General features: G+C 50.0%; 2 protein-coding genes across 5 annotated transcripts in view; both read right to left on the reverse strand.

Annotated features, from left to right (window-relative positions):
* Window positions 1-8,276: 8,276 nt before the first annotated feature.
* OLFML3 (olfactomedin like 3) lies at window positions 8,277-11,109 on the reverse strand. Its single transcript, XM_026483704.3, has 3 exons — window positions 10,850-11,109; window positions 9,914-10,199; window positions 8,277-9,582 (listed from the first exon to the last, which is right to left on the reverse strand). Exons 1-3 carry the CDS (start codon window positions 10,961-10,963, stop codon window positions 8,762-8,764), a joined length of 1,221 nt encoding a protein of 406 aa, XP_026339489.2. The 5' UTR covers window positions 10,964-11,109; the 3' UTR covers window positions 8,277-8,761.
* Window positions 11,110-12,699: 1,590 nt separating this feature from the next.
* The window catches only part of HIPK1 (homeodomain interacting protein kinase 1), a 48,855-nt gene continuing 40,052 nt past the window's right edge, over window positions 12,700-21,502 (reverse strand). For all 4 annotated transcript variants that reach the window (XM_026483701.4, XM_026483700.4, XM_026483698.4 and 1 more), the window contains exons 14-16: window positions 20,432-20,673; window positions 18,672-18,802; window positions 12,700-17,543 (exon numbers count right to left, since the gene is read on the reverse strand). In XM_026483701.4, the coding sequence (XP_026339486.1) occupies window positions 17,055-17,543; window positions 18,672-18,802; window positions 20,432-20,673 (862 nt within the window). In that variant the 3' untranslated portion in view covers window positions 12,700-17,054. The remainder of the gene's footprint in view (window positions 17,544-18,671; window positions 18,803-20,431; window positions 20,674-21,502) is intronic.

The following is a 21,502-nucleotide window of genomic DNA, read 5'->3' on the forward strand; positions in this document are numbered from 1 at the left end:
GGCTAGGGTAGACGCTCCCCCTGTCCTCTAATCCCACCACACTGTGACATAGTTGCCTGTTTATTCATCCCTTTATCCCCCCCAGTCCCCAGGCTGCGAAGACACGTCCATGTCTGTCTTATTCAATATTGTAAATAAGCATGTAGCACATAGTAAATACTTCATCAATATTCATTACGTTTTTAATTAATCCATTGTCTGTCCCAGTTGGCTTTGACATTGAAGTGTTCCCACAGATACTGCCTCTCACGTGGGCTCCGTCCAGACGGCAGCGTCTCTCAGGGGACTTCCTGACTCGGACCTGTGTCTCACCCGATTGTCTTCCTGCTCCGCGGACTAGGCTTTGGGCTTCCCTCTGCTCTCCAGTGTGTTCTGAACCATGCCGTTTGAGCGCCATCTCTGGCTTTGTCTTCCCTGCCTGCTGATGACCCTTTACAGCAGTGCAATCCCATACAGGGTCCAGGTAAGACAGCGTTCAGAGCCCCTTTTTGAGCCTGGGGTATCTTCAAGTTCCTTTTGTTCCTAATAATCGACTCCCCTAATTTCGACTTCTCACCTGTACAGCATCCCTTTGCTCCTTCTTGCCAGATGGGCTCCACGGCCGGTCCCGTTCCTTGGCTGCCCGAAACCCAACACAGACATGAGATTTTGAGGCTAATTTTGAAATGGATACTGGGAGCAGCTGGCATTTGTATGCACTCATGGGCTTTGTGATTTACAAAGCCCTTTCACATACATTATCTCATTTAGTCATCACACCATCCCCGGGAGGGAGGTATTGATATCGCCTACACCGTGGGCCTCGATGTCCGCTCCGAGCCCTTCCGCTGCCCTGCCCGCGGTAAGGGTGAGCCAGCTGGCACTCTCCAGACGTGAATCAGTACGAGTGTCGAGCCGCCTGATTTGCCCTCATTAAAAAAACCCACAGAACATAAATCCCAATTTATGGCTGATAACCTATCTGCAATTTACAGGCTTTCAACTGAACACTGAAGTTTCATATAAATGAGATGACTCCTATCTCAATCGAAAATCCAGTGATATGACTCACATTTCCCCCATGTCTCCCTTACCTCCTGAATTATTATTAAGCAAGTGCTCCTAGTTTACACCTTTACTGTTTACAACAGCAAAACATATTTCACCTCGGTCAGGAGGGCTGCCAAGGAGAGAGAGAAGAAGAGAAGGGAATTTACTAGGTCATCATCAGAAAGGAGAGGAGAAACCCACATCTCTGTGTGTTTCCCTCCCCTTGGCTGGGAGGGAAAAGGAACGAAGAATCCAGGTCACTGGGTAGAGATCCAGGGGGCAGAAACCAGTGCATTGCTCAGCCAGTACCAGCCACCGCCATGCACCCGTTTTGCTGAGTAAACTAATCACGCAGTGTGTAGAAAGGGTACAGTGAGGTAGAAAATACTTGTATGTCTTGAGAGGATGAGACCAGATGACTTCAGGCCACTTCAAGCTTAAGAGAGGCTGTGCTTCTGGTCTCTGGAATATTCTGCCACATTCCTTGGGACTCCCATCATGGTACCAACTTTAAATCTTCAAAGCCCTTCACTCTTGTTCTGTCCCAGCCTAGAGGGCACAGCTAATTAGAAAGTGATGCAGATTCCTCCGAGTGGATCCAGTGGCTACAGAGAGAACTGACAGGTGACAGTGAGAGAGGTTAAGAGAAGAAACATAAGTGGAAAAGCATGGTAGCCACATTGTATTCAGCATAATGGTTCCGAAGGCATCCTGGCGTAGCAGCACGGTATAGGCATTGATGTTGATAATAACTCTGAGTCATCACGAGAGATTAACCATAGATATGTCACTGTGAGCTAGCTGGTCACTCAACTCCCTTACAACATATTTATTGGATGCCCAGTATGCACCTGATTCTGGATCCAGAGGTAGAAAGATGGGTAAGGTACGGTCCTCGCCTCCAAGAGGTTCTGGACTTCAGTTTCTTCAGCTGTAAAATGAGGGAGCCAAACTCAGTGTTTCCTAAGATTCCTTCCTGGGGGTGCTAGAAGCTTTATGCCTTAGGGCTTGAACCTCAACAATCCTATGAGGTGGTAATCCAGGTCCCATAATCCTGTTTTGCAAATGAACAAACTGAGGCTCGGAGGGGTTAGCGCCTGGATCAAGGTCACACCGTCAATGAAGCTGAGACGCTCAGCCACATGGACCCGTCACACCAAGAAGGGTCCTCCTCTTCCCCTTGTGCTCTCTCTGCACTCTCTGCCTTCCTCCAAAAGGGCAAGCAGAATAGATGGAGAGCAGCCCGCACGCCTGACACCCGCACGGATTTACCGGTCTGGAATACTGCATTCAGCAGCTACAGAACAAAGATCACGTGCGCTCGGACCGTCATAAATATCCGTAAGACCAAGTGCAACCCGTGTTGAAGGGTCTGTCAAGATCGACAGCAAGCGAAGTTGAAAAAGTCAATAGGCTGGGAGCGCACCACCCTCCAGGTGCGCCTGCCAGGGACCCATGCTGAACAGCTAAAATATCTTTGAGAGAAAATATGGGAGAGGGAAAAAGGCAGCATGGGGAGCACTATGTTTAAAAAAAAAAAAGGCGGCGGGAAGATGACTAAACCCCCAAACCAAACACGCACATCCCTGCTGTTGGGTTGGGTTAGGCGCAGAGAAAAGGGGGAGGTGCAGGCTGGGAGCCCCGCCGTTCCTGATGACGGCGTGTCTTCCCACAGACAGCGTACAAATGGAGAGAGAGGGCAGCCCGAGCCACCCGTCTGGAGCGAGACAAACGGTTTAGAACACCAGAGATGGCCACCAGCACACTCCTCACGGTAAGACAGCAAGAATCAGCCCTGGGAATGAGCATTTACTGAGCACCTTTAGTATTCTGGGTGCTCTGCCGGCTGCTTTGCAAACCCTTGCTCGTCCTTTCCTCACCAGCTCTGGGGTGGGTAATAATCCCTGAAGCCCAGAGAATTGGTGCGCTCAGGCTGACGTGGCGAGGGAGCGGCCGAGCAAGGGTTGGAACTCGGCTCGAGTGCAGAGCTCCAGCTCTTTCCTCTCCTCCCTCAGCCTGCGCGACACAGGTCCTGCCCCAGTACTTACGAGCCATGTGGCCTTAGACAAAGTGTCTCCATCTCTGTACCCCCCAGGTTCCTGAGACCTGCTTCTGTCATGGAATTGTTGTAAAGATAGAAGGAGATTAAATGCACGAGCACTTTGCTCTCTGAAGAGACTTCTGCCATCATGACGACATCACTAACAATAACAGGAATGACAATTATTGGGCACCTACTATGCGTCAGGCACTGGGCTCACTGCTTTACAGGAATTGCTCCGTTCAGTTCTCACAGTGATCTGTGAAATGGGTACAGCTGCCCACGTTCTATGAGTGAAGAAATGGAGGCTCACGGAGGTCAAGAAAGCGGCAAGCGGCGGGAGGGGGGCGGGCAGGGCTGGGGTGGGAGCAGCTTTACCTGCTCCACAACCCGTGCCAGGACCCAGATCCTGAAGAAGCAGCTTCCATTACCTTCTACTGCCTTCCTCCCTTGTGGTCACAGGGCTTGGAGGTGCTGGCTTAGCTTGAGACTTTGCCTTTCGATGCTGGAGCTAGAGATTGCCACAGTGGGAAGGCCGGCATGTCCTGCAGTTGAGGGAGACTGCTTTCACTGTTTCTCTGTCGCTTGTCTTTGTCCAACTGAATTGAAGAATGCTGCCGAGAACACTCACCACGTGCTGGCGACGTGCCCCTTCTGAGTTAGGTCCTGAGTTCGGACAAATATGCCCAGAGTTCCAGGGGTTCACAGTCTAGTGGGGGAACCTGAAGACCAGTATTTACGGGGCCCCATCTATGAGCTGTGCTCTGGGGACACAAAGATGAGCAAGATACAGTACATGGTGATATAGGCCACAGCTGGGATGTGCCCAGGGTAAATGGGGGCCCAGAGGAAAGGCGCCCCGACTCTGTGGGGTGGGAGTGGAAACGGTCAGACGAGCCTCCCCAGCGAAGTGGGGTTTTCAGAGCCCCATACTGATTGTCCACACTGCTCAACAGTTTCCATATATCGGCTCCAATCCTCGCCGCAACAATCCTATTGGGCAGATACTATCGGTTTACAGATAAGGTAGTGAGTGACTTCTTCCAGGTACCGCAGCAGGAAGTGACAGACCAGATTCTGATCCCAGGCACTCTGACGCCAAGCTTGCCAGACTCTAAAGTTCGTGCACTTTCTAATATTGCCACAGAGAACACTGTACCCCAAGCTCGGCTGGAGAAAGAACACACCACAAATGAACACAGCAGGAAAGCGGAACTCCCCCCCCCCCCCCCCCGGTCCGGAAGGTGACAGGGAGGAAGTATGACAGGCCTACAGAGGTTCTTCCATTATCCTGGTGTGTCCTCTGGGTCATGTACAAAGAGGAACATCGTAGTGGGTCCAGGCCCCCTGTCCAGCAGTCCAGGGGACAGGGTGAATGTCTTTGGTGGGGAGGTAAGTTGAGGATGAGGAGTCGTCCGTCTTCGGGTTGTAAGAAATAGAAACCCACTCATAGAAAGAGAAAAAAAGAGAAAGGAAAAGAAAGAAAAGAAAAGCAAGCGAGAAAGGGAGCATCTGTTTTAAGGAATGAGGCATTTTGGAGAAGCCAGGCTAGCAGAGCAGGGCGAGCCCGGGGGATGGGTAGGGAGAGGACACACGCTCAGCGGCCCTTTCTCGGGGGCCTCGGCCTCTGTCCCCCCCCCCCCCCAGCCTTTCCCCCCTGCAGGCTGGCTCTTGCGGCCTCTCAGCAGCAGGGCAAAAGATGCTTCCAAACACTGTCTCAGATCTAACATCTCTCACCTGCAATTCTCAATCCCCAGGAGAGAGAATGTGATTTGTTCCCTTTGGGCCACACAGCCAAGGCCAGGGAGTGTGGGTGTCCATTCTGAGAGAGGGTGGAGTTTGGGCGGAGGGGCAGACCCCCGGGGGTCATGCCCGAGGGCTCTGGAGAGGTGTCCAACTCTAGATACCGTCCGAACCCATGTTCTGGAGAGACGGTGCTGAGAGGTCTGCCCTTTAAAGTAATACATCGGCTTCCACATTTATAATTCTTCTGTGGTGTTATTAAATCCATAAATAAAGATTTAATCTTTTAAGCTCTGCATTGTGAGAGCAGAAGTTAAAGAGCAGGCAGAGGAGAGCTTTTCGGCCTCGGTGGTGGCTGGTGGCAGGAGTAGAAAAGGAGGGCGCGTCCGGGCTGCTGGGGCCGAGGAGCCGGGAGAAGCTGCAGTGGCTGATAGGGGCGAAGGGTGGGGGGACACCCCCGCTCTGACAGCAGAGTTCTTGCAGTGGAGACCACACCGCCCAGCCCAGGCAGTCACAGAGAGGCTGGACAGCGGGTCCTAGAGACAGCCGTCCCCGGAGGCTGGGACAAATACCTCAACAGCTCCCCAAATGAGCATGTTTTGACCTAAACAGGTAGAGACCTGGGAACAGTGTCAGCGGAGGGTCCCAGGAGCCTCAGGGAAGGAAGGGGCTCGTGCGCTAGGAGAGGGACTGAGCCTGGAGGAGGAGGAAGAGGCTGGAAAGGGCTCTGCTTCCTGCTTAGCCCAGAGCCCTGTCCCAGAGGAAGCACTGACAGCTGAATCAACAACTTCATCCGAACATCTCTGCCCTTCCCTCCCGGCCAACCAGGGCTCCGACAACACTGGCTCAGGCTCCTTGATGAAAATGGCAAGACGATCACTGGTTTCTCCAGCGCGCAGATGCAAAGACCAGCACCAGGGACGAGAAGGTACTGAGAACAAAGCGAAGAGCTTGGGTGTTCGGGCAGGAGACTCTGGGGGCTGGAGTAGCGGGAAGGGGAGCCCTCTGCATCGGCCTCGTGATGGAAAGGCAACATCTGGACCACTGATGTGGCCGACAGCTGGGCCCCAGCAGCCGAGCCGTGTGGGGCTGGGGGGGGGGCAGATGTGGACCTTCTCTTTGGGGGTTTAGCCCCCTCTCCCCATCAGGGGCTCTGCTGTCGTTGCCTTTTGTTCAACCCAAACCAGAGGTCACGACCTGTCTGTGCCAAGTGATGGGTTCGAGAGGGTCTGAGAAGGGGCGGCGAGGCTGGTTTCTGATGATAGGATTCAGCTCCGGAGGCGCTCTCCTTGAGCAGATAATGTAGCTTAATGAATTTGGACAGTTCACTGGCTCTGCCCACGCTGTTCCACTCACCTTCCCAAACGCTTCCAAAATAGCCATAGCTCTTGTACGGGGAGCCAAAAAGAAAAAGAGCAAAAAGTCATAAATGACAAGGCCCCAGAGATTTCTGCCCTTTCAGAAAAGTGTGAGTGAACTTTTCCAAAGAAAATTGAGGCAAAGAAGAAGAGGAAGAGGAAGAAGGAGAAGAAGAAGAAGGGCTGTTTTTGCCTTTCTCATTGAGGATTCAGGCAAAGAAAGACGCTACGAGGACAGGCGCCACACGGGAGGCAGAAGGCCCCGGATTTTACACTCTGCTCCTCACACTGATGTCGTGCGCACACAGTCTCCGAGCTGTTCCCTCCTGAGGGTCATCCAAAACCATTCCTGATGTTTGCTGCCCTATCAAGATAAGCCACAGACCCGGCCCCAGCCTCTTGGCAGCTTGTAATCACACTGTGAGAGTGTCACACTCGCAGGGAGGCCATCCTCCCCACGTACACACAGGCGCACACACGCAGCGACTCAGCGACCGTGCCAGGCTGCCCCTCCCCTCCACCGGGACCCCTCTCTCCAGGCCTCCAGTGAGCGCTCCCTCCCTCCTCCACACCCCTCCCGTGCTCGCCTGCCAGAGCCAGATGTTCCGTGGGCAGCCCCCTGTGTGGGTGACAGGCGGTGATTACCGTTGCCAGCCCCACATTAGGAGAGAATTGAATGGGAGCGAGCCCCCACCCGCCCCGCGCTCCCTACAATAGCGCCTTTGTGGGGTGCTTCACTGTCTTTCTTTTCCCTTCCTCGCCAACCTACGTCAGGGGCAGCTCTGCTTGGGGAGGGAAGAAAAGAAGACAAAAAGGAGGCTCACAGGGCCCTGGCTGATCCACCTTATCCTGAGTGGGGTGGGGGTGTCCTTTAGGGAAAAGATGTGTTCTGTTCTCCTCCCCACACTGAGGTAAATAACCACAAGGACCCTCGGGCTGCCTGAGGTCTACCTCCCCAGAAAGGCAGTGGGTCTTGTCCCCAGAAAGGGGGGGTCTTGTCCTTCACACCACCTTGTTGCTGAATGCCGGACGGGGGACATGAGGCTGGAGTGGGGCCCGGCACAGAGCTCAGCACATTCGGAGGGACAAGAGTCCAAAAGCCAGGGTTTTGGAGCACCTGGGTGACTCAGTGGGTTAAGTGTCTGCCTTTGGCTCAGGTCATGATCCCCAGATCCTGGGATCCAGCCCCATGCATTGGGCTCCCTGCTAAGCGGGGAGCCTGCTTCGCCCTCGGCCTGCTGCTCCCCTGTGCTTTTTCTCTCTGACAAATAAATAAATAAAATCTTTTAAAAAAGAAAAAAAAAAAAGCCAGGGTTTTCCTCTCTGGGTCCCTCTCCCTTCCCCAATGGCCTTCTGTAATTCTGAGCCAGAGTCCAGGGCAGGAAAGGGTTACGTTTCCAGGACTCCCAGCCAGACTTCAGCCAGGTTCCAGGACTGTGGTGGGGGTGACCAGAGAGATGTGTTGGGAAACTGGTAAAGCTAACATCTGCGGCATGGTCACTGCCCCTCCTCCTTGCCCAAACCGCAGACGCCGTGGCAGCAGGAAAATCAGCGCGGTTCAAGCAAGCTCGATTGTGCAACCGGCCCAGCGGACTGCCCCAGGCTGGGGAGGGGAGTGGGGGGCTGGGGCTGGGGCAGAGTCCACCTCCAAAGTGAGACGGGAAGTTCTTTCGGAAAACACATTCAGGGCTCTGGTCTTCACACTACAGTCCAGTGCGACTCGAATCCATTTTCTCGTTCAAACCCTCTGAGAGCTGGAATTGGAAGCTCTGCCCTTGGGCCCCAGTCTGGCGGCGAGGGGCACGGTGCCAAGGGCGGCTCTGGGAGGGCAGTTCTGGGAGGGCGGCTCTGGGAGGGCCTGGTGGAGGAGAGGTGGGTGTGGAGGGAAGCCTTTCTCGGCCCGTGTCCTAAAGTGGCGGGATTCTGTGCTTCCCCAGGCGCCTCCCGGTAAAATCTGTAACCAGAGAAGTCCCCTCTCCCTCAGCAAGAGAGCCCAGCCAAGTCCCTAATGTGGCTTAAGGAGTGGCAATGGGGTGGAGGAGGAAAATGGAGGGTCACGGGGAGAAATCTGATCTGAGGGCCACCCCAAGCAAACACAGGCGAGGAGCAGTGGATTTTCCTTTTAATGCAAAATTTTGCAATACAAAATGGTGTGGAGAAAGCTCAGTTCTCCAGGGCACTAAACGGAGAAGGGAGACAGCCAGAGCTTGAAGTCCCCTCCTCCTAGAACTCTCCCCCCGCCCGGCCCACCAGGACTCACACTGAGGCAATATTCTGTTGCCCATTTGCTGGGGTTGCCCCCATACAAGGGTCAGAGCACGGGGTCTGTGTGGTCTTTGGCCAGAAATTCATTGCCACGGGGCAGGAGGGGAGTGGACACTTAGGGCTGTCTCTCTTTCAGCTCTAAAAGGATCTCTCAAGATCTAAGGTCCCACAGGAACCGGAGGGGCTGTGAGAATTTGGCTTCCATTGGCTGCAGATACAGGCCCCAAACCACAACTTGCCCACATCTGGAGAACGAGGAGCGGGAAACGTCGTGGAGATAAAAAATGTGTAGAGGTGAGAGAGATTCACCAACCAGAGTAGGTCCTCAGACTTCTTCCTCTTTCTTTCTCATCTCCAGCTTATAGACAATCTGGTAGCCGTCATCCCAGGCATAGAGCTGGCGCTCTCGGGGGTTATAGCGGAGGCTTGCATGGGCCCCATATCGGCGGGGGAAATACGGGAGTGCTGCCCTTTCAGGGGTCAGGGTGCCGCTGGCGTCAAAGGAGCACTGGATGCGGGCGCGGCTGGCAGGGCGGGTGTTATAGACCACGTACAGGGTCCCGCAGATGACAAAGGCAGCCTCGGCATTCTCTCTGGGACACGGGGTGTCCCACTGCTGCTCGGTGTCCAGGGTCTGGGGGTCTAACTTGGCCAGACACAAGTGCCTGTCATCTTCCCGAGTGGCATAGACGGCCCAAAGGCCCTCCTCGTCAGCGGCCAGGTCGATGTACGTGTCTGCTGTCAGCCCGTACGGGGGGATCAAACCCTCCGCCGGGAATACGGAGCTGTCCACCACGGTCCGGTTTGCCAGGTGGAATTTGATGAGCTGCAAAGTGTTCTCCAGCTCACCGCCTCCTCCGGGTCCTCCAGGAGGCCTCCGGGCGTAATAAAGAAAGCCACCATACACCAGCTGCCCCGTGCCTACCCAGGGGAAGGGCACCCGGACCCGGGAAGCTTTCCGGGCGGCCATGGCGAGGGTGAAGTCCCGCAGCCTTGGGAAGATAAAGGCCGTGTCGTTCTGTGTCCCATCTAATACGTAGATCTTCTCTGTTGGCCCCATGGGATCCTTGGTCCACAGACCAGCTGGGCCACCGAACCGCTTCAGGATCTTCATGGATCTCACCTGAGAGATTGTGTAGCCACAGTCTGGTGGGGAAGGAGAAAAGCACAGGACAAGGCAACACGGGCAGGAGTTGGATGCCCGCTGCGGGAGCCCCCCCAGGGTGGGCCATCTGGAGGACAGTGGGCATAGGCCAGTGGGCGCCTCCACTCTTACGGAGGATAGGGAAAAGGGCGTGCCACAGAGGCCTGGGTCCCCAGAAACGCTCGCAATGGACCTGTCATTACAGAGATTCCCCTAAAGCAGATTCCAGAAGATCGGGCCAAAGTGGGCTCTGGGACAAGGAGAAGAACAGGCAAGAACCAAGGCACAACACAGGTCCTGCGAGTGTCGGGGCTCTGCCTTCGGACCGCTTACCTGTCAGCATGTCGTACTTCTCGTTTCTTCTGCCCTTGCCTTTGATCCCAGGGCCTCCGGTCACCTTCTCATCAACCTCCACACAGGGTAGGGCTGGGTTCTGGGTCTCCAGGTAGTCAACCTCCCGCTCCAGACGGTCCACTCTCCCCGAGATGGTGTCGGCCTCAGTTCTGAGGGCCTCGCGCTCCTTCTCGGCCACCTCCAGCAGCGGCAGCATCTTGTTCTTGAAGTCCCTCAGCTCAGCGGCATGCCGGCTACTTTGGTCCTGGCACTGGGCCAGCCGTTCCTGCCGGGAGGGGGGCCAGGAGAGGGGCTGAAGGGTTACAACTCCCGGGCAGGGAGAGGCCCAGGCGGGGAGTGAGGAACGGGAGAAAGCACGAACTCAGCCAGGCATCGACTCCCCTTCAACCCCCCCCCAAAGGAAACCAGATGTTCAGAGACGCTAAATGTGCGAGAAGCCCGGCTCGGATCACCCAGGCCTCTCCCCCCACTCGTGGCCTCCGGGGCGGCCTACGTGCGCGAAGGCCGGTCCTGCTCCACTGTACAGCTCTCCTCTTGGGCATGCCCAGATTTCCACTTGGGAAAGCCACAGACTTCAAACTGTTAAGAAGACAGAAAGCTGCGACGCCCTGCGAACTTGCAGCTCTCGCAGAACCAGCAGCTCCTCCTGCGATGCTTTCCCACCACGCTAGCTCTCCTGTCCGCTGTCCCCTCATTCCCTGCACTCTCAGGGTAGAACACGAAGGCCTGTTTGCTTGGGAATGGCTCTGTGGCTGTGGGGAGAGAGAGGGGGGCTTGCAGTTGTAAGGCTGCTCTCATTAAGAGAGAGAGTTCTCTGTAGGTCCTCACAGAGCCCCGTCTCGTCATGTCCCCAGATCCCTGACACGCTGGGGGAATCAACAGATGTGGAGTCCAGAAGAGAAAGGAGTCACTCACCTCTAAGGCAGCGAGTCGGCGTTCCATGTACTCCACAAGGTGGTGCTGCTGTCCTTGAAGGGGTCGCAGCCATGACAAAAGGAACAAGGTGAGGAGAGGCGTGCGGGGCCCCATGGCAGCGGGAGAACCGGGCGGGAGTAGGAGCGCGCGGTCCTGTGCCGTTTGCACTCAAGCCCGCCGCTTAGCTTGGGAGGCGGGGTGGGGGCGGTGCCTTCTCTCTTTCTGGATCTTGGGTCTCTCTCACTACTCTGGAATGCTTTCACAGTCTCTTTACAGCCCCCACCCCCTCCTTTCCGCCTGGATTGATCAAACACAGATGGCCCTATGGCAGAGCAGCCAGAAGCCTTAACCACCTCCCGCCTAGGCTGTGGGCTCCCCAGGAGAGGGGAAGGAGATGAAACCCCAGGGCAGAGGCCTTCTGGGCAGTCACCCAGAAAAAGGAGCTAGCAGCGGGAGGCAGGGGCCCCAGAGGACACTCTATTCCTGTTTGAGGAGAATGTACGCTTCCTTCCAGCGCTGGGTTCTTAAGAAACATCCATTATCAATCTTTTCCTTTCCCAGCAATAATAGCATGAATTGTTTTCTGCCTTGTCCAGTGGAAGCTCGAAGCAGGGGAGATGAGGTTTGAGGGGAAGAGGTGGGAGAAAAGATCACAGTGGTCAAGTCTGTGCTACCTTCTTCTGTAGCTCACTGGCGCCATCTTGTGATGAGCACCTGGTGTCATCTCAGGATTCACAGGGACACCAAGGCCTAGACCTCTCACGTCCTGTGGAAAATTTTCCACAAAGCAAGCCAAGCAGATCGAATTTATAGGGATTTTCATCATTAAAACACAGATTGCCCCACAGACTACCCAACTACTTAAGGGGTTATCCCAAACTCTCTCTGATTTAGCCTAAGGAAGAGAATATAATGGAGATTTAAAAACAATTAAAAAACCCAAAAAAACTCAGATCATGGACAGGTTAAATTAATTCTTGATTTCCTGGAAGTGAGATTGACAGCAGAGCCTTTCTACTTGGCTTTCTCTTACCTGAACGCTTGTAGGTATATTCTCTTACCCAAACTGGGGAAAATTTAAGTCAGTTCACACTCATTTCATGTTCATTTATTTAGGGAAAAAAATCTGAAAAAGATATGTGTTGCAATCTAAATCAAAATAAATGTGCTGTGACTTCCCTACCAATGCAGAGAAGAGCCTATTGATCATTTCTCTTGGTTATGGTCCAAAACGGCATTTCTTAATGTGTCTCATTTCTCTATCCCAACCACGACAGCAGAACCCCACACTGAATTAATGGCCACTGCAGGCTGGATGTGGCCTGAAACACGTGTCAAAAGAAGCCAAACGAGTAGAGCATTTATTCAGAGACCTGCAGTGATCGATCTAGACAAATCTCTAATTCTCTATCAGGAGAATTTTCTTCATTTTAGAATCAAGAGAAATCTAATCAAAGGGGCTCCTTCTCCAAAAGGACTATGCTTCTAACAATGCGGCTTGAAAGGAGGGAAAAACAAGCGTCTTCCGTGCTGATTCTGATTTTCATTATGATACCTCAGATGGTTGCTGGAACATGCTAGGAAACAAAATTTGGTTCCCTGGGTCAGAAGTTCTAGCTCTTTCAGAGGGCCAGGACCAGATGATCTGCAGTTAGGGCCCGGACACTCGGTTCTTGGGAAGTGTTTTCTACCAACCCCAATTGATTTCCATCATGGAGATTTGTATGAAAGACGGATCTGCCTCTTACCCGTCACTGATGTTCAGATGCGATGTATTTAGCCACTCCCCAGATGCCATTTGTCGATCCCCTGTGCACCCCTCTAACAGAAGTCAAAAACAGCCACATGAATCAGAAAATTTACCCATTTTATTGATGCATTGCAATTGCTCTACATTTTACCATATTATGTAGAAAATACTGAAAATACAAGCTACTTTGTAAAACCAAAGACAAACATTGAATCCAAAGATAAACTATGTTTTACACAATGGACCCTTTTCCCGTAGTTAGTATTAAATTTTAAATATCTATTTCTTTTGTTAAAATGATTATTTTACATACTCCCTAAGTACATCTGCATTACAAACATAGCTCAATAATTCTCAGAAACTGTTTCTAGAGGCTTGTTGTAAAAGGAAGCGCACAACCAGAAAAGGGAGAAAGCAAAAAAAGTTTAAATCGCACACAATAACTAGCATATCAAATACATTTAATAAAGTTGGAATTCCATTGCAATATCAAGGATTCAAAGCAGAAATACTAACATTACATATAATGTACATATAATGTACTGCTACATGTAGTGAGATTATTTTTCAAGCTGAATCAAAACCACACATTATATAAAGTTTAGCAACAAACGACCATGTAGACATGCTGCACCATCCATCAGTTAAAAAAAACCAAAAACCAAAATAGGAAGCAGGCTTGGGCCATTCCTGTCACTGAGAGGCAATTTCATTTCCTATCCTAAAACAAACCAACCTAACCAGTGGGTTTTTGCATAATAATGCTGAATAAAACACACATTACTGTGCTTGCCTGGCTAAGGGCAGTCAAGCTGAGCCCCTCTAGTGGAGGACGATGGATGGCCAGAACTGTTTGAAATGGAGTTCTTGTTCCTGGGGCTGGTATCTGAGCTGAGCACTGACAGCAGTATCCCCTCCTGGGAGCTGTTAAAACTCTGGAGTGATCAAGTGTCCTGATGAGCCCAGAGTGGCTGTACTTAAACCTTCCCCACTTTCTCTCTCACCCTGAAGGGGAGAAGCTGGAAATGCAAGTTCTGAAAGGCCGTAAAGCCTGACGCTGGCCTGAGGTTAGGCCACTAGGACCCGGGCCAGCCACTCACCGGATTCGCAGGCCTCCCCCATCCTGTCAGGGCTGGCAGTGTTAAGCCCCAGGGACAGAATCTATAGCCACATTGAGCATATACACATTCAGCAGACACAGATGGATTTTTATCTTGGTAACTGTGAAATGCCAATTTGCAGTCTAAGGCTGAAAATGTCTAAAATTCTTAAAGCCACACACTGCTAGTAAGGTGACTCACTCTTGGTATTGCCTTTTCCCCATGAAGTTAGTAAGACTCACATCTGAAGTGGAATCACTTATTGGACAGGGGGGCAGGAGTGGAGTGTTTTGTATCTTTTTTTTCCTGCATCTCATTTGTTACAAAAACAACAAATCTTATCCCTTGTAGAGGAAAGATAAGGAACAAAAAATGTTTCCACTAGAAATTAGGTCTGCCTTTGAACAAGAAAATCAAAATATGCTTGGCAAAAAAGGAAACACAAAGATCACACACACTGACCAGAAAACTGTGTAACACCAGTGACGGAAACTATACAAATTGCTTGGGTATCTTCACCAATAGAGCGGTACAAACACAACTGAGGAGAATGACCACACACACACACACACACACACACACACACACACACACACAAAGAGAGAAAAGCAAAGCAAAAGCAGAAAACACCAGCATGTTCCTGGCAGGCTGTACTGACTATCTGCCCCATTGTGGAAGCCCTTACTCTTGACAATGAAGAAACTCCAAATACCTTGACAGCTCCTCGCTGTTCAACCCGGTACAGAGCCTGCTGACCAGGCTCCATGAAATCTCCCATCTCCACCCTGCACCTCCTTGACGCCATCTCTACAAAGAACCAGTCCTAGACTTAGCCCTCAAGTACATAATTTTCAATTCAGATGGAACACTTCTATATCTTAGAGTTAACCTTCTTCCCCCAAGTCTTTTATGGGCAGGAACATCGCCATCCCCAGTACCCTCCACTTGACCCAGATCCATGCAGGAGCTGAGAGTACAAGGACAATTTCACAGCCCCAAGAATATTCAAGTTGTTAAAAAGAAACCTCAAAAGCCCGATGACTCAACAGGCTTTGGTTCCTTTTTAATATTCTTCACCGGCTCAGAAACCTTTCTGTGAGTTCCCTGTCACCAGCGGCATCACAAAACTCTTCCTCATCGTATGGGGACATGGTAAGCAATACAACAGGCTCTTTGGTATAAACAGATCTGTTATATGTTTTTTTCCAACAAGCAAATATTTTACTAGGAATGTCAACTATTTGCAGGAAGGACTGCCACATGGGAAAAGGAAAAGAAAAATCTCATTCTAAAAGTGATTGCACATACTTTAAAGAAAAAGAAAAAGAAAACCACATATTTCATATTGGCTTGACTCCTCTCACCTGCTTCCCAAATTCTCACAGAAGCAAGGTAGCAATGCACCGTGAGAGAGCCACATGGGGAAAATGCTTCTGTGAGAACTCAGCTGAGATTCCAGACTGGAAAGGGGTAGACGTGGTGGTTAAGGAGAAAAGCTGCTGTTTTTTATTCTTCAATGTCGGCAGGGAAACTGATAACAATGCAATTACACGACACAGCTACTAATCCTGTTCTGATAAATCCCAGTGAACAGCTTAGGGTCCACAAGGGCTTGCTGGTCCATCCTAAGGCAAGCTCACTGTAAACTCTATGAACCACTACATTATCATATAAGGCACTACAATAAGGGAAGGAGGAGAAAGGGAAGAAGAGACACACACTGAACAACTCCTCACCAGACACACCTGTGCAAAACAATTCCAAGGGTCTCCTCTCCTTGCAGGCAATGCCCCTGCTCATTCAACACTACAGTAATATGCGCTAATATAATTGCAATTAGTTCACATACATTCCAACAAGTATCAGTTCATTTTGGTTTAAATACAATGGAGACATCCATTCCATCTCCGGGGTAACACTGGAGGATCAGATACACACTAAATACACAATTCAAGTGTAATCACTACACATTTGATTACAAATAACATTTTGGGTTAGCAGGAAAAATTGCTTGTTATATTTTTCTAATCAATATGTACATATTTAATTATGCAAAATATTAAAACACCACCATTACAAAACTTCTAAAATATTTTTAAATTCAGTAATAAATTTTTAAAATATTTTTTGCAATTCCTACATGCACTTATTGTATAAGTCTTAATAAGAGAGCATTCAATTTGCTGCTGGCATACAAAGGAAGCTACTTTAAAGTATAAAAGCTGTACACAACGTTCTTATCTGGTTTCAGATCCTTTAGCTTTCTCCCCAAATAAATCACATAGAACAGAAGGGAGAGATGAGGCAAAGAGAGAGAGGTGTATTACTGAAAATTCATATTAATCTTTAAGCAAAGTTCACCAATGCCAACAACCTTCAGGCAAACCTCATCGATACCAGTATCGCATAATACAGAGAGATTTTGCATATAAGAGGACAACCACCACCATACAATAATGACCACCTGAATGGCTTTTCCAATAATAAAATTTAAGCTGAATCGGAGAAAGACTTAAAAAATAACTTAGGAAGAATGCACGGTACTTCATTTAAAAAGAATAATACCTAGTGCTTTCGCGGTAGGTATGGATTCTCTCACACTGAGTTACCAGCAAACGGTGAGCTGCCTTTTTAACACGACTTGACAGTAAACACAGGAGCAACTGAGAGAATCCCAAGAGTAACACAGAGTTTTGCAAAAATAACAATTGCCCAGTAAGTATAACGTGACATGAAAACAAAACTAAAACACTGTAGTCTAATGTCCCATAAACAAAGGTAAAATTTTGAGAGGAGAAATGCCTGATAGTCAAATACAGACTTGTGTAAGCTACTCTTAAAACAGGCAATTAAGTCTTGGTGTTTAAACAAGCTAAAAGTGATGATTTTTTCTTTTCTCACTTGTTACCAGATTTCAAGTCCTTCTATCAGCATTTTTCCTCTGACCAGCAATTACAATAAAACAAAGTTAAATAAAGAGGGGCTTCACTTGGTTTTAAAAACATTTATAGAAATCAGGTCAGAGAGAAAATATTTTTCAAAGGGTAACTTCAGAACGATCTCTCTTCCTTGGTAACTGCAGAAGATGGGCTCTGAACTCTTCCAAATACCAAAAATGCTATCACAAAAATAAAGAATTAAAAAACAGGGCAGACTTTGGGAGACTACGACAATGCAGTCACCACTAAGACAGGTTCCCCAGAGAAAAACCTTCTGCTTCAGAGGGCCCCTGCACAACAAGTTGCTGGCTAAGGAGTTTCAAGAGCGGCTTAAGGGAGGAGCTCATCACAGCCTGCTGTTAAGAACTCAGGGCCAGGAACAGGCAGCCATGACCCCTCCTCCCTCTGCTCACCAACTACAAATAGGAATACTGGCTGATCTTGGTAGGACTCAGTGGGTATCCAGTGTAAATTGTTGAGCCTCGGGAAGACCCAATGTAGGACTGGGTGGCAAACTGGTGTTGGTACTGGGCAGGGGCCACACTGGCAGAAGTGAGAAGGCTGGGCCCAACACTGACAGGGACCTGGTGCACCAGAGTGCTCGGGTGGGTGGTATAGGCTGCAGCATGCCTTGAGGAGCCCTGGGGGGAGAAGAGATGAGCAATGGAGCTGGTGGAGCCCAAGGCAGCAGCAGAGGTGGGGGCAGCATACGTATACAGGTGAGGCTGGCTCGGCAGGTGAGCGGGGGCTGGGGCCAGGTGTGGGTGCCCCGTCGAGTGTAGTGGGCTGCCGTGTTGGAAGGCGTAGGGGGCCTGGGAGAGCGGGGCCACAAACGCCTGCTGCCTGCGGGGGGCAGGGTTGCTGCTTCTCTCCTGCGAGGTTGGAGCGGACGATGACTGCTGGTTCTGGAAGGAGGAAGAAGGGAGTGAGGAACCTCGAGGTCATTCCGGTTCGGGGCACCAAAGACCAAGTGGAGAGTTGAGGCTCTAACCTGTACCGTTCCTGGGCTTCCACAGCACAGACTCTCCCAGACTGGCAATGCTGCCAGAAGTCAGCCTCCATCCCTCCACCTCTTGGCAGAACAGATCCTAACCCAGCCCAGATAGCAGCAGTTTGCTCTTAAGTATGACAGAGGCAAGGGGGGAATCAAGAGTTCACAGGGTTACCCGCTCCTGCAAGTTAGTAACTGTTGACTCAACTCACCCTATTCTGGCGCCAGGGAATTTGAATTTTTCCTAACCTTTCTTTCTTGCCATTGTTTTCTTTTGTTCTCCTCTAAGTTCTTCATATCCCTCTTGACTTGTGGAGCCTAAAACACATGCACTAACTCGAACTGACATTTGCACTTGCCATGTGCTTTCTCTCTCTCTTTCACACACACACACACACACACACACACACACACACACACACACATTCACTCACAGTTACACCCTCATATTTACACTTTCTTACTACTGGTAGACCTCATACAAGCACCAGAATTTCAGCTGAAGAAAGAGTGAATAGTGCCCCTTTTAAAAATAGAATAGTGTCCCTCCCCACCGCATCAGATCACACAGTGGCAGGGGGAGGAGGGATCTCAGACTCAAGCCAACACATAGAACTAGAACCAGTTGATGAAGTGGCCACAAAGCTTTGCACTGTCTCTTGCCTCACGTAATCGGTGTGAGGCTAAGGTTACTTATGACCTGGGAGATGAAGGAAGAGGATCTGGTAGCAAAGCATGTGTTGGCACAGAAGCAGGCATGGACTAAAGCACCCAGGCTCTTTCCAAATACCAGACATTTCTCTCATCTTCCAGGACAGACTAGGGAGGTCTGATGGAAAACCTGGAACGTGCATCCTCAACACACAGAGGGAATAAAGGGACACAGCACGTGCAGATATGACGCAGGCCACAGAACACCAAACGGTCTGACACAAAAGGGGCTTCATTTGGCTTTATTCAGCAGTCCAGCCAGAAGCAGGGTTCTCCAGAGAGTGACAAGAGGGAGGGCCCCAAACAGAAGGCAGCAGCCCCTAGCGCTTACCTGGCTAAGGTTGAGTGGCTGTGCTGCGCTGGTCCCCCCGCGTGGAGCTCGGTACCCTGTGGGGGTGATACAGCATCCAGATGACTGCCCACTCACTGAGGCCACTGGCTTGGTCTTACTGCTCAGGAGACCTAAAAAAGGGTCAGACCGTAGTCAAGAGTAGCCTCGGCTAAACCTCAGATGGCATCATATTCATCAGTCCACGTCTGTACCGGGTTTGCAAGAGTTAAGGTTTCATGTGTATATTATTTCCTCAATTGTATTTACACCACAGGAACAACAACTGTACAACCCGTTTCTTTTCTGTCTTGCTACAAAGCTCCATAAAGGATCTTTGAAAGATTCCCTTTAGTAAATCTTATCTAGTCTCCTGTAACGTGCAAGGCACTACTGGAAATACACACACCAGTGGGACACAGTCCTTACCCCCCAAGGGGCCTAGGGTTTTACGTAGGAAGGGGTTAAACAAGTATAGAAATGACAATGGGAAGCTGAATAAGATGCTGGTAATATTTAGGACATTTAGGCGTCAAAGGGGCTTTAACAGAAGGCATGATTAGATCTTGCTGGGCACTCACTATCTTCAAATTCTAAGAACCTGCAGATATAAGCAAGATCAATTTCAAAATTTTGCTTCCTCTGTGGTCCCACTAGGAAAATGGAAGCATTTATTCAATGATATGTGGAGTAGCCTAAATTCTTTGGACCCAACAGCGGACAGAGCTCCTGACGATGCTGTTCCGTAGCCTGGCATCAGGAAGTTCTGCCTTGTCTGCCAATGAGACAGGGCCCACTTCTGAGGGGGAGAACCGTACTGAAGCTTAACATGATATCCTGAAATCAGAACCCTGTTCATGTCTCTGACAGTAACACAATTCATAGTAAAACATTAATTTATGTTAAGTACAGCACAGACAGCTATACTGACACCAAAAATTCATGCTCCCCTCCTTTGGTGCACAGAGTTGCCACTGGAAAACAGCTGCCTAGACAAGGACTCCATTTCCTGGGCCCCCGAGCCTCTAGCTGGGGCCATGGGATTAGTTGGCACTGTTTCCAGGGCTCAAGACATAAAGAAATGTGTGTCCCTCCTCCAAACTCTTTCCTCTCCTCACCGGAGGCTGAGATTCCTGGGCTCTGATCCTTGACTCACTGCAGGCCCACCAACCAGGAGCACTAGCACTGAAAGTCATGTGAGTAAGAAGCAAACTTCTATTATGTCAAGCCAGGGAGATCTGCAGCTTGTTACCTGCAGCTGGCATTACCTTGTAACTGAACTAGGGAGCCTAAGCCCAGCATTTAGCAGCAAAAACGATGGAGGTAGCTAGGCTGATAATAAAACCACAAAAGTATCACTGCTATGACATTAGGTAAGAAAAGATCTCAGTCCATATTGTTTTCAAAAAAAAAAAAAGTTTGCAGTCATTTTTAACAGTATCAGTTCCTGTTCACTCTGGATTGTCAAATTTGAATCACCTGTGGCAAAAAAATTTGCTGCTGCTTCTCCCTGCCGTACAACAGCTCTTGCCTGCCTTCTCCCGTCAAAAGCGAGTACATTTCTGAGACTACAAATTCACTTTTATGTTAAGCCGAACAAAATAAACACAGTAAGATAAATGGCCAAAAATAATCTCCCATCACGAGGAACTGATTTCTGAATTAAGTAACTGGTCGCTACCGCTGGCATAAGTAGATGACAACGACACATGAAGTCCATACAGATCAACGGAGAATTCACCTGCGGCCATGCAGGCGCTCACCTGAGGCCGGGGCTGCTACGGTGCAGTCACCAAGCTGCGATTTCAGTGGAGGCACGATGATGGTGCGGGTGCCGGCGCCGTCCCCCACGACTCTGCCAGGCCCCTCCACAAGGGGTCCGCTATTGCCCCGGAGAGCACTCAGGGTATCAGTGGAATACGGGCTGCTCAAGGAAGAGTCAGAGTCTGGAGAATCATTGACAGTGACGTAACTGATGACATTAGACCTTGCCTTCAGGCCAGAGCTGAGGAGAAGAAAAGACGTGAAAATTCAACCCCCTTTTAGCAATGTTTCTTTGATGATCTCTGGTCCTCCCATGATGACAAGGATGACGATGGCGACAGAACACTAGCAGCGGCCAACTTCTGAGCGCTTATTAGGCATCAGGCACTATTCTTACACTCCACATAGGTCTCACCGAATCCTCACAACACTTCTATGAAGTAGGTACTATCACCCCCATTTTGCAGATGAGGAAGCTGAAGCACAGAGAGATTAAGACACTCAGCCGAGGTCACACAAGTGGTCACACAAGACAGAATTCCGAGCCGGGGCAGAATGCCACCGGATACACAGCTCTAACTCTTCCGCCTTGCCGCTCGGCCATTTCCACTCAGGGTTATTGCGGCAGTATTCCCCGTATCACCCCGCTAGACTACAGAAATGGTTCCTTAGTATGTCTAATCAAACTCGCCATCCTTTTTTTTTTTTTTTATGTTCCTTCACAAACTGAACTCCACCTTCTTAACCTTAATTTTTCCTGATTTTTTTAAGAGACTTGGCTCCAGTCAAAGCAATCCTGCTGGTTACATAATTTTTACCACTCCATGGTCACTTTTCCTCACTGGAAAGTTTACCTTTCTTCTTCCCCAAATCAGTTCAGAAACCACTTTCAATACTTAGTTTCAAGTCTATGTCCCATTTGTAATTACCATTTTGTAACTGTAAGTATCATTTGTAAGTAGCTCTTTTGAAGTACTTCATTCTAAATCTGCTCTTTCAGGTCATTGAACTTCATTTATATATAACTCTGCGAAGTCTGCTCAGTTACTGTCATGTGTGAATCCTACCTC

The sequence above is a fragment of the Ursus arctos genome, unplaced genomic scaffold, assembly GCF_023065955.2.
Source record: "Ursus arctos isolate Adak ecotype North America unplaced genomic scaffold, UrsArc2.0 scaffold_12, whole genome shotgun sequence".
Classification (NCBI taxonomy): domain Eukaryota; kingdom Metazoa; phylum Chordata; class Mammalia; order Carnivora; family Ursidae; genus Ursus; species Ursus arctos.